This window comes from Macaca fascicularis, chromosome 17, assembly GCF_037993035.2.
Source record: "Macaca fascicularis isolate 582-1 chromosome 17, T2T-MFA8v1.1".
Lineage (NCBI taxonomy): Eukaryota > Metazoa > Chordata > Mammalia > Primates > Cercopithecidae > Macaca > Macaca fascicularis.
The window spans coordinates 19,071,067-19,090,214 of NC_088391.1; the positions used below are offsets into that span (position 1 = coordinate 19,071,067).

The 19,148-nt window shown below is 35.2% G+C and overlaps 1 protein-coding gene across 4 annotated transcripts in view; it reads left to right on the top strand.

Annotated features, from left to right (window-relative positions):
* Positions 1-867: 867 nt before the first annotated feature.
* Positions 868-19,148, top strand: part of COG6 (component of oligomeric golgi complex 6) — a 101,648-nt gene continuing 83,367 nt past the window's right edge. For all 4 annotated transcript variants that reach the window (XM_005585711.5, XM_005585710.5, XM_015439196.4 and 1 more), the window contains exons 1-4: positions 868-1,070; positions 4,589-4,732; positions 6,035-6,106; positions 10,662-10,720. In XM_005585711.5, the coding sequence (XP_005585768.4) occupies positions 918-1,070; positions 4,589-4,732; positions 6,035-6,106; positions 10,662-10,720 (428 nt within the window). In that variant the 5' untranslated portion in view covers positions 868-917. The remainder of the gene's footprint in view (positions 1,071-4,588; positions 4,733-6,034; positions 6,107-10,661; positions 10,721-19,148) is intronic.

Genomic DNA, 19,148 nt, shown 5'->3' on the forward strand with positions numbered 1-19,148 from the left:
TAAATAGGTACATAGATATATATGAAACAAGGAAAATTGATGACAAGAGCCAAATAGTGTTTCTGACAAATAATTCACAGAAGTCCAGGATTTTATTTTGATTCAAATTTTAAAAAATGAGAGAAGAAAGAAAAAAAAAGATGTTTGTTTTTCAGCGTTTCCTGGGAGGGTTTCTCAATTTGTTACTTTCTTATCCATTACTTTACAGTTTCATGGGCTCTGGTCCATTTGTGTCAGACCCAAGTTCATCTTGTTTTGAAGCCTGTACACTTACACACTTTTCTTGTAACTGGGAATGATTTCTCCTCACATTCTGATTCTCCTTCGAATCTCAGTTTAAGTGTCAACTCCTCTCCAAACCTCCCTGAGTGAAGTGGGCCTTTTCCTCCATTTTCTTTCACTGTACTACTTCATGCCCTGAGCACTCATCACAACCTAATAACATCTATTAACTGCTTTGTCTCTTTCAGACATACAATGTAGATTCTCCAGTGCCTACCAGAGTACTTGGCACATACTATGCCTTCAGCACATAATTTTCAAAAAAATGAATTCAGATAAGGCAAATTTAATTTAAACTTCTAGTTAACTTATACTGAATGTATATGCCAGGCACAAGTCTTGGTGTATTTTACATATTACATTTGGCTGTCATCTAATTAGCTCAGAAGCTCGCAGACTCACAGTTCCAAAGTCCTCTCTAATCCTAGCAATTTTCTCCTCCCACCCGAGGGTCTTGTCCCGCCCCCCACATCTTCTTCACCCCTCACCCTTCTGGGAGCCCAGGCAGGGTTACCCGGTGGAGCCTTCCGGGACCGATGCGCATGCGCGGCCGATCTGCACATGCGCAATATTCGCGCTGCCGCCGCTGTCCCTGCCTGGTTGAGGTGGCAGCAAGGGGCGGGACGCGCAGCGCTATGGCCGAGGGCAGCGGGGAAGTGGTCGCAGTGTCTGCGACCGGGGCTGCCAACGGCCTCAACAATGGGGCAGGCGGGACCTCGGCGACGACCAACAACCCGCTGTCGCGCAAGCTGCATAAGATCCTGGAGACGCGGCTGGACAACGACAAGGTAACCGGGGCTGGTGGGGCCGGAGGCACAGGTTCCCGCGGGGCTGAGCCGGGCCAGGGGCGGCGTCTGTCAGGGACCCACCGCGGTCTCCCTCGTCCCGGCCGCAGAGCGACCGCGAGTGACCCCAGCCCTGCGGGCTCCGCTGCTCTGCGGGCGCCGGGGGTGGGGGGTGGGGTGAGAAAGGGGAGCCCCAGTAACATTCGGAAAAGCGAAGGGGTTTCCTGTATGTTCTCTCCACCTGAAAAGGTGCCTTCAAGACTCTCTGGATGGGATTGGTGAACTGCGGCGCCTCGAAAGGTGCCCTCCATACACTCCCGGAGGTGTTTGGCGGTGAGAGCCGGGAGACAGGAGGAGAGCACAGGACGGGATAGGAAATACATGCAGAAGAGCAGATTCCAAGATAAGGCAGTGCGAATGGGGGTCAGGAGACCAAGAGAGCATTGGTAGGGATAAGGGAGCGTTTCCGCCGACAAGTGACAACAGCTACAATAATTTGCAGCGGGAAAGAACTACCTTTGCCCATGGCTGAAATGAAGTTATATCTACTAGTTTTTTTTGTTGTTAGCCAAGCGCTATGATTTGTGGGCTCAGGCTGTATTTCTTTAGAAGATAGACCGCATGCTCTCTCCCAAGTACCTCCTGACACGTAAGTTGGACTTTACAGTTGCTCACATACCCAGCCATCTCTTCTGTGTCCGTGAGTCGCTAGGTAAATTGATCATGACAGTGTAACATAAAGAAGAACATATGTCAAAGTTAGAGAGTTTTACAGGTGAATGTGTAGGTAACTGAAAAATAGCTGTCAATAACAATTTGACTCCGGTATGTAACAAAATAACATTGCAATGTAATGAATAAGAAAGAAGGGCTCTGGGGGCTGCCACTTATTAGATAGAACCACTACATTTGTGCATTATGATTTGAGTAAGTCCCTTCACTAATCTCAGCTTCCGTTTAGGAATTAGGAATACTGCTAGTAACTTTCTCATGGTGGTTATTTGAGGACTCAGTGAGAGACTCCAGGTAAAGTCCTTTGCAAAGAGCCTGGCACTTACTGTTTCTTAACAAATATTTTATCATAAAATTTATGAAGTGTTTAATGTATCTCGTATTGATATTTATTATATCATTTAAGACTGCTACTTATTTTGATGTAGATAACATGGCCTTCTTTTTTTTTTTTTTTTTTTTTTTTTTGAGACAGAGTTTCGCGCTTGTTGCCCAGACTGGAGTGCAGTGGTGCAATCTCGGCTCACCCCAACCTCCGTCTCCCGAGTTCAAGTGATTCTTCTGCCTCAGCCTCCTGAGTAGCTGGGATTACAGGCATGCGCCACCACACCCGGCTAATTTTGTATTTTTAGTAGAGATGGGGTTTCTCCTTGTTGGTCAGGCGGGTTTTGAACTCCAGACCTCAGGTGATCTGCCCGCCTCGGCCTCCCAAAGTACTGGGGTTACAAGGCGTGAGCCAGAGCACCTGGCCACATGACCTTCTTTTTACCATGAGGAAAATAAAGCATGGAGAGAGTGCAGCTAGGTTGTCATACAACTAGTAACTGGTGGAACTGTAATTTACATTTGAGTCTGTGATTTCGTTCATTCAATATTACTGACTACTTCTTTGAACCAGACCTAAGGACATTTCAAGGCTATAGTCAAAAGAAACTGCTTCACTTTATGGGTTTTTTTTTTCTTTTTCTTTTTTTTTGGTATGGTAAGTATTTATAGTTGTAAACATATTTTTGCTTCCCCTTAAATATTAAGTTGGATTTATATAAATAGCTTTACTATTTTTGTCAATCCAGCCAATATTTCAAAATAACATAACAGAAACATGAAAGGGTAAGCCTACTAGAATATATAGTAGTAGAGGTGTAGACATGTATATCTGCAAAATTTAGGGTACTATGGGGTGTCCTGGGCTTGGTTCTCTGCTCTCTCCTCCTTTCATGTTCTCTCTGTGAGAAAAATCTTGTACTTTCATAATTTTAAGTAGTAAAAAGCATGATTACTCTCAAATTTATGACTGTGTTTCTGACATAGACTGAGCTCCAGATTTGTAGAATCAGTTGTCTATACTGTACTTCCAATTGGATACTGATTGACATCATAGAACTTAACATGGGCGGAACTCTTGATTTTTCCCTAAACTGGTTCCACTCTCGCTAAAGAACATCACCATTTACCCCGTCAAGCAAGAAGCATATGAGTAATTTTGGATTCTTGTCACTTTTTTTTTTTTTTTACATCTCCTGTCAAATCCACAAACGTATCCTACTTTGAAAAAAATTTTTGGAATATCTTTTTTTTTTTTTTGAGACCACGTCTCACTCTGTCACCCAGGCTAGAGTCCAGTGGAGAGAACGTGGCTTTACTGCAGCCTCGATCTTGTGGGCTCAAGCGATCCTCCTGCCACGGCTTCCCAGGTAGCTAGGTCTACAGGCACATGCCACCATACCTGGCTAATTTTTTGATTTTTTGTAGAGATAGGGCCTCACTATGTTACCCAGGCTGGTCTTGACCTCCTGGCATCAAACTATCCTCCCAACTTGACCTCCCGAACTGCTGGGATTACAGATGTAAGCCACTGTGCCATGTTTTGGAATATCTCTTTTTCATTTGTACTACTGCCATCTTGGTCTAAGCCACTATCAAAGCACACTTGGATTATTTTAGTTTTTTCTCTTTCCTACCTCCTTTCTTGTACCCCTCTACCATTCATTTCCCTTACAAAGTTGAATAAACTTTTATAAATGTAAATTGTATTATATTACTCCCCTGCCTAAAATCGTAATAATTTCTCATAGCTTCAGTCATAGTGGCCTTCCTTCTACCACTTTAGGGTCTTTGTACTCACTGTTTGCTCTCTCTGTGGAAGGCGTTGTCTCCATGACTGGCTGTTGCCTACCACTGAGGCCTCAGTTCACAGTCACTTCAGAGAGGCCTTCGCCTTTAAGTTCTTCCAAGTTCTGCTTCCAGTTATTCAGTTTCTAGCCTGGAGGCTTCCAGTACTTATTCTTAAATAGATCGTTCCAGAGATAGTTTAATGTGTACCTTATATATGTGTAAACTAGGTATACGCAAGGAAATATGCATGTATATATTCCTTTTAAGTTTTTAACTGTTGATATTATAACTGTTTCTATGCCTTGATGTTTCACTTACCATATCTCAAAGCTTATACTATGTAAGTGCATAAAGATTTTTTTTTGTAAATAAGTATATCATAATTTATTTAACCAATCCCTTTTAGATGGACATTTAGATTATTTCTAGTCTTTGCAATTCCAAACAATTCTGCAATGAATAATCTTGTATATGTAACACTATACACAAGTAAGTAGACCCTTATTATGTTCTGGAAATAAGCATGCTTCAGTAATTTGAAGGTCCTTCAATATTTTTTGGATTGTTTAATGAAAACAAATCATTTGAAAATGATTTCATTACATTTTGTCTTGAGATTAGGAAAACATTTAAAAATTAGTTCCAGTAATTGTCTTCTGTTACCAATTGTATAGGAGATGTTAGAAGCTCTCAAGGCACTTTCAACCTTTTTTGTTGAAAATAGTCTGAGAACTCGAAGAAATTTACGTGGAGATATTGAACGTAAAAGTTTAGCCATCAATGAAGAATTTGTAAGCATTTTCAAGGAAGTGAAGGAGGTATGTAAACTCTTTTCATTTAGCATATATTGAGAACTTACTGTTATGTCTGACTCTGTGCTAAGTATTTTTTTGAATTAGATTGATATATTTGCTATTCGTATACTATGCCCAAATAGAAAACTTAGCTAATTTCTCTTGCTGCATTTGGGTCTTTATTTGTATTAATGTGATTTATGAATCTGTGACTTCCACAAATATTAATTCTTAGAAAGTTGTAACATTGTTCTAGAAGATTATCTTAGGAATTTTAGCTTTTTTAACAAAAATATTAACATTTTCCTGAATGGCTTTCCAATAGAAATATCCCCTCATCGAATAAACCTCTCTTGGATAACAACTTCTCTATTGGAGATTAATTAGAATTGAGTTACTTTTACTATATTCTAAAATATGAAAATTTCAGATTAATATCAGTAACTTCAATGTATTAATAATGATTCATCATACTTGAGAGTGTAGTCCACTCGCCATAGAGTGAAAATAAATTTTGTTTATGTTATTATATCTTATTTATTATGTAATATTTTTATTAACTGTATTAATACATTGTAATAGTAATATATTTCTCTGTGAGTTATGGAAGTGTTGCACATGGTTTCAATGAGTGTTCAATAAAAATAGATTGTTTTAACACCTTGGTAGATTTTTATTGACTGAAGACTAATAATTTGGAAAGGATTTCTTTTTATTACATTAGAGATGGAATCTTGCTATGTTGCCCAGGCTGGAGTGCAGTGGCTGTTTCCAGATATGATCACAGTACACTATAGCATCGAACTCCTGGGCTCACTCAATTCTCGCACCTTAGTCTCCCAAGTAACTGGGACTACAGGTGCGTGCCACCATGCCTGGCTCTTTTAAACATCATTTCCTACTAAAAGGAACAATCTTATCAGTATCAGAAAGCAAAGATGCTATCTGAGACTATTGGATAAATGTCAAAAGGACTTTGGAGCTAATATGAAGAGGATTCTTCTACTGGCCAAATATAGGACTATTTGAACATCAATAAGAATAACTGCAATTGAATAACTCTAGGAATAAAGGGATATTCAGTTTTATAAAGCATTTGCCATTTTCCTGTGGTCATATTCTCTAAAAGGAATGTACTATTTTCTTTACAGTTTTTCTAACACTAGATGTTATTCTTTTTAATCATTTCCAGTTTTAAATACGGGATCTCTTGTCATACCTTGACCAAAAAAAAATTTATGGAACTAAAATAAGGATTTAGCTAAGAGAAGAGAACCTTCTTCTTACTGTATGTATGATGTGTGATGTTACTTTTCTCCTTTTCAGGAACTTGAAAGCATAAGTGAAGATGTTCAAGCAATGAGCAACTGTTGTCAAGATATGACAAGTCGACTACAGGTATTGTATAATGGCCAGATTTTGGCATAGTTCCTGCTATAAAGTAAACTTTCAAAAATTATTAGGTCTACAAAATGTATAGATATCTAATCCATAATGCCCTGTAGGAAATTTGGGTATAAATATAATCCTTATTTTTAAAAATTTTAGATATCTTTGTGTTTCTTTGGATAATGATTTATTAATATTGTTCAATTGACTTTAGAGCATTTATATTTTGGTCTAGCCAGTACAGAGCTAACTATGTAGAATTGTGATAAACCTTTCAATTCCATAATATTCTATAAATCTAGGAGGAATGATTTTCTTTTAGTACGAAGCCTTAGGATTAATTTCACACTAAAGCTGTGCCTGATAAAGACCCAGCTTAATTCTGATTTATGCATAGCCTTAAAACAATTCTGGGAAAATATGTATAATTTTAGGTCTTTTAATGAAAGCAGTCCTAAACTTACAATTTGGCAGCAGAATCAGCATTTTGACTTAATTACCCTCAGTCATCTAATTTTGGAGTAGTACATAGAACAGTTTCCTCCTGAGGGCCAATCATGATTACGTCTACTACCTTCACATTTTAAGAGCTAGCTTCTATCTCTAAGTGTCTCCTGGAACCATTGACATCAACAGTGATTCTAGGAAGAATCATTAATGCATATTCTATAGATTAATCACAGGCTACTTGCATCATCAGTTTGCAGGACTAGTTAATTTCTTGTTTCTCTAAAATTTTATCTTTTCTGGTCTTGTCTAAATTTTGATATTCTTACTAACCTATCAGATATTATTGGCATGTTTATTGTCTCTCAGTCCAATATTTAGGTATTTGTTAATTTGACAATATTTAAATAATTATATAGTATATACTAATTATTAATGGCCATTTCACATTTTTGGCATATATTTACTTTATTCCTCAGTGGTTGATTTTGTTTGACCCTTCTTTTTCTTTAACTTTTTTATTTCCTTTTCTCATCTTTTAGTCTCCATAATGTAATGCCTTTCCTCAAATTACACTTTATAATGTTTTCTGTATTGTACCTTTGTTTTTTTAAATAATATCATGCTCTGTAATATTAGACTACTCAGTTTCCAACTTTTAGTGGTAGTATCTCTTATTTTTTAATTTGTACCCCTATATTTTTATACTTTTCATCATAGAGAGTTTTAAATATAAAAAGATCATAGTATTTTTATTCTTCATGCTATTTTTCAAATAGTTTATAAATATTTTAAATTACAACCGAAGTGTCTCCTTCTGTTTTGTCCTTTGTATTTTTTTTTTGAGACAGAGTCTCACTCTATCCTCAGTGGCGCGATCTTGGCTCACAGCAACCTCCACCTTCTGGGTTCAAGCAATTCTGTCTCAGCCTCCCAAGTAGCGGGGATTGCAGGCGCCTGACACCATGCCTGGCTAATTTTTGTATTTTTAATAGAGGCAGGATTTCGCCATGTTGTCCAGGCTGGTCTCAAACTCCTGACCTCAAGTGATCTGACTGCCTCGGCCTCCCAAAGTGCTGGGATTACAGACATGAGCCACCATGCCCGGCCAGTCCTTTATATTTTCTTTGCACCCACCTTACATCCTGTTTTTTCTTCTATAGTGACATGGGCCTATTTTCTTTCTTTATTCAGGTCAACTTTATTGAGGAATAATTTATGAATGGTAATAAACTGCACCCATTCAAAGTGTTTATATTGATAGGCTTGACAGTTTTATACACCTGTGAAACAACAACCATAATCAAGATAGAGAACGTTTTTATTACCTATAAAAGATTCCCTCATAGCTTTTTGATTGAATATTTAAAAATATTTGATACTGCCTATTGTTTACATTCATTTTTGATCCACATATCATTTCTAATAGTAGGAGGTCCATGATTTTGAAAGTTTTGTTTATTCCTTCAAATTATGCTTAAAGGTAATTTATTTGGAGATAGCACTATTGGAATTCTAACAGTATATGTTCATAATATCAACTCTAATGTTCTTAAGTTATTCATTCATAAAGAAAAGTTTTTCTTAGAGTATCCTCTCTGTTTTTCTTATAGAATGTTGTTATAATGATTCATTTAATTATTTAATATTTTCTGAAATGCTTTGACTATGGTACCTTTTAGAAATTATTAGAAAACATTTAAAAATGTAATCGGTAGTTTCATATATGTTATTGTTTATTCCTTTGTGGTTTTCCTTGGATAAATTACATTTAGATGCATATGTTTATTATTAATTCAACAATAATCATCTTTAACATTTAAGATAAATGGAAATTGAGATTAATAATCTTCATTAATATTATTAAATATTACTTTGGAATTCTTACCATAGTTTATAAATGAAAAAAATCAGGACATATGCAAAAAATATTTGCAAATTCTTATTATATAACATTGTGCTAAAGTATCATATTTCATTGATTAATAAATGGTGTTAATTATAAGGTGCACCCTCAATAATGACTGGAGTAAAAAGCTAGTAAATGTTTTTTGATACTGATTTTGTGAAGCATTCTTTTTTTCAGAAATATTAAAATGTAAATATATTTTTGACTTGAGGGGGATACTATATTTTAAAAATTGCATAAGGCCAGGCTGTACAAGGTGGAAATGGAACTTTAGAGTTTAAGAAGTATAAGCATTTGAAGAAGTTATTGGCAGTCTAATAATTCTAAAAGAGTACCTTGGGAGCTATCATGTTGAGCTCCATTCCTTAAAAGTCAGTGAAATGGCTGGGCATGGTGGCTCACACCCATAATCTTAGCATTTTGGGAGGCTGAGGCAGAAGGATCCTTTGTGACCAGTCTGGGCAACGTAGCAAGGCCCCATCTCTACCAAAAACTTTTAATAAGTTAGCCAGGCATGGTGGCACATGCCTGTAGTCATAGCTATTCTAGAGGCTTAGGTGGGAGGATTGCTTGGGCCCAGAGGTCAAGACTGCAGTGACTCAAGATTGCACCACCGTATTCCAGGCTGGGTGACAGAGTGAGACCCTGTGTCTTTAAAAACAAATAATAATAATAAAGATAAGTGATATGCAGAATTACCTAGGTTCAAATCTATTTTCTTAAAATATCTATTTCCTGGGAACATACACTCAAAATAGCTTCATTTGAGGTGGCAATCAGGCTCTGTTATTGACAGGATACCTAGAAAGCAATAAGAGAATTTTCCTCACAGTCTGAAAACTGAGTTTGTAGAGGATTAGGCCTCTAAAAACCCAGAACTGGAGGTGTCTAGGTCTAAGGCAGCGCTAGAAAGAAACCTTAGCAACAGGCCAGGCGCAGTGGCTCACGCCTGTAATCCTAGCACTTTGGGAGGCCGAGGCAGGCAGATCACGAGGTCAGGAGATTGAGACCATCTTGGTTAACACGGTGAAACCCCTTCTCTACTGAAAATACAAAAAATTAGCCGGGAGTGGTGGTGGGCGCTTGTAGTCCCCAGCTACTCAGGAGGCTGAGGCAGGAGAATGGCTTGAACCCGGGAGGCAGAGCTTGCAGTGAGCTGAGATCGCGCCACTGCACTCCATCCAGCCTGGGCGACAGAGCGAGACTCTGTCTTAAAAAAAAAAAAAAAAGAAAGAAAGAAACCTTAGCAACAGAAGCTTCACTCTTTATTATGGTGTTCTAACATGAAAATGACCCAGTGTCTTCAGGTGTTTGCGCTGGTATTTTCTCTTTAACAGACTGACTTACCTTCTATTTTATGTGTTTTTCTCTACTTTACTAATGACATAATTTATGCATCTTTCTGGCTCATTTAATTTTTCTTCAAGGCATGGACTCTATTTCTGTACATGCCTCATGACGACTTGCTTCTCTTCTTGTTGTTTATTGCCTTAGTTTTGTAATATTCCCCAGTTCAGATCTTTGAGAGAGAATCTTATTGTCTTTTGTTTAAAGCCACTTCGTGAATGTGTTCTAATCTTTGGATAAAATACTTTCTTAATTGACTTTTCACTCTTGATTCTTTCAACTCTGGCTTAGGGAAGAGAGAATTGCTTAGAATGAAAGTTGGTTAGGAATAGCCTTGTGTCCTTTAGATGGGGCTAGCTCTGATCCTCACCAAAAACTTATATGGCAGGTAGTTTGTATATTACAACTTTCAAATTTTTACCTCCGTCTTACACTTTTCTGTTGTTGAGCTCCACACTTCCTTTTCAGTGACTTAGTTAACAACCCCATGTAGAGGTTGCATGGTATCTCAGTTCAACATGTCCCTACCTGAAGTCATGTTCTTCATGCTTAACTTGTTCTTCCAGTGCTTCTGTTGCACTGAAAAGCATCACGAACTATTAAGTTCTTTAGTCAGCATCTGGATACCTTTTTCTTTCTTGTAAGCCTTAGCATTATGTGTATATTAAGAACTCTTGAGTGTGTTCCTCCAGTGGATGAGGCTTGAAACATCTACGTTATTTCATTTTTTTGTGCTTTTCTTTTGCGTTCCGTAGAGTGATCTCATTTGTTTTAAGTCTAAATTTCAGTAAGTGGTAGTTTTGTTTTCTGAAATAAAATAAAATTGGAATGTACTTATATTAGATATGTTTATAATTTTAGGCAGCAAAGGAACAGACTCAAGATTTAATAGTAAAAACCACAAAGCTTCAATCTGAAAGGTAAGTTTTTCTTCATACAGCCACCTTTTCAATAATTTGGAGATTGGAGTCAAAGAAAATTAGATATAACTCCAAATCAAAATTAAAGCAGAATAATAACATGGTTCATAAGGTCCCAAGCTATTATATTATCCAGTAGTAACTTTAGCATAAAGACAGTAGTTTAGGAGCATTAAACTTGATATTGGGTTGAGAGATTATTCCTTCTTTGGGAGAGAGGTGATGATGTATTGTTATTGTTTGCTGCGGAGTTCAGAAATGATTGCTTTTTAAAATGTAAATTTTTTCAGATTTTTAATAGTTTTACTACTTTTTTTTCACAATCATTGTCTTTTATTTTTAAGCTATGATATATCCTCTCTGGTATAATTAAGAGTTAATTATATAAATTCTCCTTGTAGTTTATACAATAGGTATACTGTTGGTTGATTGAATGAATGAGTGAGTGAATAAAGGTGAGTACAGTATGGATTTGTATAATGTGTTGTGTTCAGTATTGCTAAAACTCATAGCAATTATGCTAAAACTCACTAACAATGCATCTCTCATGTGTGGAGTAGTATAGAGGGGGAGAAGCATTATATTATGATGTAGTCAGTATACTTGTCTCCTTCTCAGTAGTTGGGTACATCACTTAAACCTTTTAGTATTCTAGGTATTTCATCAGTAATATGGAGATACTACCACTTTCATTGCTCATTTTGCGGTAGGTCAGTATACTGTAGTATAGACCACAGGTCATCAAACTATGGCCACATGCCAAATCCAGCTCACTGCCTGCTTTTGTAAATGTACCTTTATTGGAACACAGCTACGGTTGTGTTTACATACTATCTATGGCTGCTTCCACCCTACTGCAGCAGAGTTGTGTGGTTACAACAGAGACCATATGTGGCCTACAAAGCCTAAAATATGTACTATCAAGATTTTTACAGAAAAAGTCTGTGACTCCTGATCTATCTAGTGTTTTTTGTTGTTCAGGTCAAAATCAGTGGGTTGTAAATTATGATTTATCGGTCATTACTACTATTTAAGTCAATCATAGCTAGCCTTAAAAAATAAATTAGAATAAAATAAAATAGAAAATAGTTTGGGTAGCTGGGCATGGTGGTGCACACCTGAAATCTCAGCTATTCTGGAGGTTAAGGTGGGAAGATCATTTGAGCCTAGTGGTTCAAGGTTGCAGTGAGCTATGATAATGCCACTGCACTCCAGCCTGGGTGACAGAGGGAGACCCTGTCTCTAAAAAATAAATAAGTAAAAATAGTTTGGGTGAATATTATTTTGTGAAGCCTTTCTTTCAGTTTTGGTAATGGTTTTAAATGGTTTAATATTATGGGTCATAGTCAAGGGTTTGAAAAACACTGCCCTAGACCAACAATGGCAAATACATGACCCCCAACTCCTTAGTTTTACATCCATTGATCTTGACATTCTTTTATATTGAGCCCTTAATCCTTCTTAATACAATTCTCTTCAGGCTAAAATTGATGAATGGGAAATTATAAAGAGTGCAGAGGTATAAAGTTACTTGTGTAAAAGGATATCATGGGCTACTGAGGACTCAGAGATCCACTGGAATGATCCATTGGAGTTAAAATGGTAACCAATGTAGCTTACTTTTCTGTCTTATAAAAACATGGAGAAAATGTGACAAAATTAGCAAAATAAAATATATGTACCAATATCATCTAAAAAATACTATCTTTAATAGCACAAAACAAAGCAAACATTTTCTTTACCCGTATAGGAAGTACGTTATCAGATATTGGAACATGTACCTTGTCTTAGAACTGTGGCTTTCAAACCATAGTTCATTGGACCTTAGGGTTTCTTTGCAAGATGTAGAAGGATAATGCAGTTTTGGAGGTCAGATTCTCTCACCTTAATTTTAGTTAGAGCAATTTCACTTTTATTAATGTATTAGGATTTCATGTAAGATTTTGTTTGAAAAAAGGGTTTGACAGCAGGAAAATATAAAAATATTGCCCAATTTTAAGACTAGTTGAAAGGAAAAATACCAAATAAAATCGTCTCTTGATTTTATTCCTTATGCCAGAGAAAAATATTAAAAAAAAACTAAGTATCAAAACTTTATAAAAGTTTAATCATAATTTCATGCATTTAATTCCCTTTTTGTTTACTAACTACCTTCCCTTTCACTAAAATCCACCTTTATCCATTTTGTGATTTCTACAAGCCAAAATGAGAGCAAGTTGATGTTGTCCTCAGATTTATTGAATTGCAAATTGCCTGGATAGAAATTAATTTTAGGAAATCTGGCCTTAAATTCTCTTTTATCTTGTTTATGTCATTCTGTATTTTATAGCTGGATAAATGGTCGTACCCCCACATTGGTGGTTAATTACTTGATGTTGACCTCTAAGTCAGCTTTTTTCCTGAAAAGTCTGTAAACTTTTCAGAGCACCTTCAATCCAATCCTTTTATGTTTAACATTTAATCAAAGACTTTAGAGTATATATAGACAACTTAGAAATTGTGAATGACACAAAGTATGGAATGTTAAGTGTGAAATATCAACAGATTTAAGCTTTTAAGAAAAAACGGGGCTGGGCAAGAGGGTGAATAGGATGGTAAAGGGTCTCAAAAAATGACGTAGGGTTGAAAAAACCAGAATTGTTTATTTAGAAGTATAGGACTAAGAGGGACATGGTGGTGTCTTCAAATATTTGATGGTATTTGATGAACTTTCTGTTTAAAAAAGGGCTAAATTTTATTATGTATTGCTGCTGAGTTTGGAATTGAGTTTTAAAGGAGAAATTTACAGGTAGCAAATTTTGATTTATGATAAGCAAGAATTTTCTATCCCTTACAATTTGAACAATTAGTTCTTCAAAGCTTTTTTTTTTTTTTTAAATCACTGGAAATATTTAGTCTGATGTTAGGTGTCATTGGAGCCATCTTTTATTTCAGTTTTTCTTTCTGGTCTTTTACATTACAATTCATGTATCCCACACCTTATCACAGTAAACATAAGAATCACCAAGGAGCTTGATAAAATGGCAAGTTTTGGCCTCCATCCTCAGAGATCTGACTGCAAAAAGTAAACAACTGTGTCTTTTGGTTAATGACTCAGTAAATCTTGATTCAGGCTCAGGATTCGGCCCCAGGTATTTTTATGCAGTGGTCCAGAGACTATAATTTGAAAGACCTGGGCTTAGACAAAATATTATTCATATTTTAAATTTTTTGTGGAATGTCCCTCTCCCTTACCTTAATTCTCTCATCTCCTAACTGGTAAACTTTGAAAAAACATTTAAACTTTTTAAATGTTAAACTTTATATTTTGAGATAATTATAGATTCACATGCAGTTGTAAGAAATAATACAGAGATCCAAGGTAGCCTTTACCTTGTTTCTGCCAAAGGTAACATTTTACAGAACTATAGTATGGTACCACAACTAGGATAATGACCTTGGTACTATCTACCTGTCTTATCCAGATTTTACAGTTTTACTTATTGGTGTATTTATTTTTATACATTTTATCATTTGTAGATTCCTGAATGCACCACCATAGTCACGCTATAGTACAGTTCTGTCACCACAAATATTCTCCTGTTGGTGGTAGACAGTGGTGAGAAAAGTTGCAGACTAAGCCCATGTGAGAGATGGTTGACTCTGCAAAGCAGTCAGCTCTGTGAGGAAAGGCAATGTTAAATTTCTTTATCAGAATTAAGCCTGTGCCTTCACCGTAAAATTAGATTGCATTTTATAACAGTTCTTTTGAAAGAAAAGTGTCCTAGAAAAACACATGCCCTGTTAGAGACCTTGACATTAATTTTTCTCTAACTTAGTGCTGAACACAAAAACAAACGTTACTTTAATTAAAAATTGTGACTAAAACTAAGAGGATAACACATCAGTAATCCTGTATGCAAAGCCTATTTAAACATTTCCTGTTCTCAGTTAAATCTTTTTGTTTGCATTTTTAGTGTAATATGTATTACAGTTGTTTGCAATTAATTGTTGATTTGATTGTCTCTTTATCTCCTAAACTGTGAGCTCCTTGAGAACAATGACAATTTCTTATTCTCCTTTTTGTATTTGCAGTGCCTGGTATTTCACAGATTCAATAAATAATTTTTGAGTAAATGAATATGGGAAGCAACTATAATGTTAGGAAAGGAACATAAAGTGAAAACTGAAAAATAAGCCTTGTATTGGAGCTTGTAATATGGGACTCTAAATAATGTATACAGGAGACAATATTAGAACATTGTGCTTCTGTTCATGTATTCTCAAAACTAAGCAAGGTTTATGTTTATTATTTTAGTCAGCCTATGGAAGTGTTTTGACCTGATAATGCTTTTGGGAAATGAAAATTCATGACATTCTAGTATCCCAAGAGCTATAGATAAGATGTGCCAAGTGAACATTTGTGTGAATATATTTTAGGAAAGTTGCAAGGCAGAAATTATGATAACAGGTCTCTGGGGGCTGACACGGAGTTGGTTTTTCATTTTAAAATATCTTTTTAACAAGAAACTTCGTTAAACAAGCAGTTAGCTTTAGAAATAGAAATACTATGGGATTATTTGAATAATATGATACTCTTATTCAGACAAATGTATAAATGATATGAATGTTTTTCCAACTGAGTGAGAAGTCAGTCAGTCATCAGGACAGCTGAGATGCTCTAATAGATAAAGCTCAATGTAGAATTTTCTTCACAGGACTGCAGGTTAGCATTTCCCTTTAATATTTCATTGGTAGCCAGACGATAGGCTTCATTGATGATCAGGAAAGGCTATGTGTACATGAACATACCTTTGTATTTTTTAAATACTACTGAAATCACTATTATATTTTTATTATCTCTTGTAAAGGCCCACCAGCCAGATTTCTCTCTGGACTCAGAAAAATAATTTCTGGAGAATGTTTGTGTGTGTGTATTTTTTTAAGTTCAGTATGTTAAAATGGAAAGAATATAGGATTTAAGACAAAAGCCTGAACTTTAATCAAAACCTTGGGTAAAAGATTATTAGATTTTTGATTTTATACAGTTATTTCTTAACTTCCCTTAACCTAAGTTTCTATGTCTGAAAGAAGGAAGGGAAAAATATCTATGTCATGGGGTTTTTGAGATAACTAAATGATTTACGTAAGTTGCTGAACACACTGCATGACATACATTAAAGAATGTTGCCCCTCTCTACTCTTCCCTTTTATTGGATAAAGAAATCCATGTCACGCATCTTATTTCTATTTTTGCTCTGGCAACTAGGAAGCTTAGAGCTATTTTGTGCTTAATTGCAATAGCTTTCCTCAGATGTATTATTTACTTTCTCAGCCTTTCCCTTTATTTCTTACTATTTTGGTTTTTAACAGTTTTATTTTAATTGCATTGTAAACTACTTTAACTCAGGTTTTGAAATTGGTGGCATAAAAATATAAAACTTTTTCTTGCATAAATGGTTTTATATTGCATGTAAAAATATACTGCAGAAGCATATATGACACATTTTCTTTCATTACCTAATAAAAGGTTAGGGGAAAGCAGGGGAGCATCACACCTCTTTTCTTCTTTCTTCCTATCTCACTTGTACATAGCAGCAACTATCCAAAAGAAAATATTGCCAGTGACATGCAGGGGCCTGACTCAGATAAACTGTAACAACTTTATTTCAGTCACACATATTGGACTGGAAATGAAAATTTGGGGGTAAGGCACAGTATGACTTATCTGTTTCTCATGATTATGAGGATCATACTCTAAGGGAAATAGTATGAGGAAAAATTTGGAAATAATCTTTGGTTTATGTATTTTAAAAATTAGGTTTGGAGATAGTATGGATGTTTTTTAATGAAAATTTGTCTGATCAAATTTTCCCCACCAGTAAAAAGACCTTTTTCTCCCTAACATTTTTCTCCACCAATACAAAAGAGGTTTTGTTTTTTTCCTTCCTTTTTTTTTGTGGTCACACTTCATTTAAAGGGGCTATTGCTTTTTTATTTCCTGATTTAACTGCGTTTATCAACCAGGTAGACTTTTTCTGCATTCTCATTCGTTCTACCTGGAATTCCATTTCCCAAAATTCATTTGTTGAAAACTCGTTTGTCCCTTAAGGTTCCCTGTTGTTTATGCCCATCATATATTTCAAAATATTTTACAAAACTTAAGAATTACAGGCTATTGTGTGTGTCACACATGCATGTACATGTTCCTTGAGAATGTATATATGTAAGTACATATATATGTTTCAAAGAAAGTCTTGCTTTCTTTAACAAATACTTCAGCTTATAGGAAATTATATTCCACCTTTGTGCTTTACAGTTTTATTATCTATTTTCCATGTTCTGCCAGGAACCTTTACTCAGTCACCAGAAAAAAAAAGTAATTAGTTCCTTCTTTGTACTCCCACAACACATTATTCTTCTAGCACTTATTTTCTGCCCTATAATTTCTGAAAAATTGCTGGACATTGTGGTCTTTGACTATTTTAACTAGATAGCAAAGGCAGTGTATTAATGCTCTTTGTACCCACTCCTTTCTATACAGAAAACTTATCAACTGAATATATCTACACGGTTACTTTAACATTTTAAATAGTTATTGCTGACATTGCCTGTTAATATTTGACACTCTTACTTTATAAGAGTAATAGCAATTGTGCATATACTTAACTAAATGTTATTAAGGAGTGGAAAGTATCAAGCTGAAAGAATGTATTAGATGCCTTTTAAGCTGTATTTTGTACAGTTATAATCATGTAATTGTAATTCAAAAGGTAGAGCCTTTGTATTGTAAAAACATCTTTGTTGAGATATAATTCACATATCATAAAATTAAAGTATATAGTTTATTGGTTTTTAGTATATTCAAAGCATTGTGCAACCATCATTATGATCTGAGTTACAACATTTTCACCATCCCAGAAAGAAAACTCGTGACCATTAGTAGTCATCCAGCCTTAGTGAACCATTAATACATTTTCTGCCGCTCTAGATTTGCCTATTCTGAATCTTTCATGCAAATAAGATCACACAATATGTGGCCCTTTTGGCTAGCTTTTTCCACATAGCATAAATACTTTTAAGATTCATCCATGTTACTTTAACTTTTTTGTGGCTGAATAGTATTCCATTGTACAGCTATACCACATTTTGTTCACCTGCTCACTAGTTGATAGACATTTGGGTTGTTTCCACTATTTGGCTGTTGCAAATAATGCTGGCTGTAAATATTTGTTTACAAGTTTTTGTGTGGGCATATGTGTTTTATTCCTCCTAGGTATATATTTAGAGGTAGCATTGCTGAGTCATGTATGGTAACTCTTTGTTTAACTGTTTGAGGAACTGCCACACTAAGAAGCTGCACAGTTTTGCATTTCCAAAAGCAACATATGAGGATTCCAGTTTCTGCATATCTTTGTTTTTAATCTGTCATTTTGATGATAGCCATGCTACTGGGTGTGAAGTACTGCTCATTGTGGTTTAGATTTGCTTTTTCCTAATGACTAATGATGTCAAGCATCTTTTTATTGCTTATTGGTATTTGCATATTTTCTTTGGAGAAATGTCTATTTACGTCCTTTACCCATTTTTTGTTTAGGTTACTTGTGTTTTTATTTATTGGTTGTAAAAGTTCTTTATATATTCTGGATATAGGTTTTTTAGCAGATACATTATTTTCTCCCATTCTGTGAGTTATCTTCACTTTTGTGATATCATTTATAGCACAAACATTTTAAATTTTGATGTAACTCAGTTTTATCTTTTTTGTCATTTGTGCTTTATTTTTCAATATATTTTTGTATTGAAGTTATTTTATCTATTTGTTTTAAAATACTAATAAAAATTTAGAAATTTATCAGGTTTTAAAATCATGGCGTGATACTGGCAATGCTGACAAGTGAACAACCTCATTACAGGATTTTATCTCTATTGAGTTTTAACCAGTCTTTCAAAAATGTTTAACTTTCAGTTTGATACTTTATAGAAACTTAAAGTGGAAAGTTTCTTCTTTTTTTATATTTTAGGACCAAGGAAAATACTGTAGAAATACTTTTCCTTAAGGATTGTAATTGATAACCAGATTCTTTAAGATCCTGTCAAACAGGTTATTTCACTTATCTTTCCATCATATGAATTAGGTAAAAGGAATCTCTTAAGTATAAAAAACTGCCTTTTCTTTCTTAAATTTTTTTGACATAATGTTAATATAAATCTATTGTATACAATTTAAGGAAAATTAAAATCAGATATAACTCTACCACTCAGACAAAACCACAATTAATGTTTTGGCATATTTCCTTCCAGAGTGAGTAGGTGTGTGTGTTGTTAATATTTTACTTTTTTCAGTTAATATTTTATGTCCATTTTCCTACGGTTTTTTATTTCAAGAGGATCATTTTTGGAAGTGTCCTGAAATACAATGCCTAAAGTTTTCTTGAAAAAGGTTATA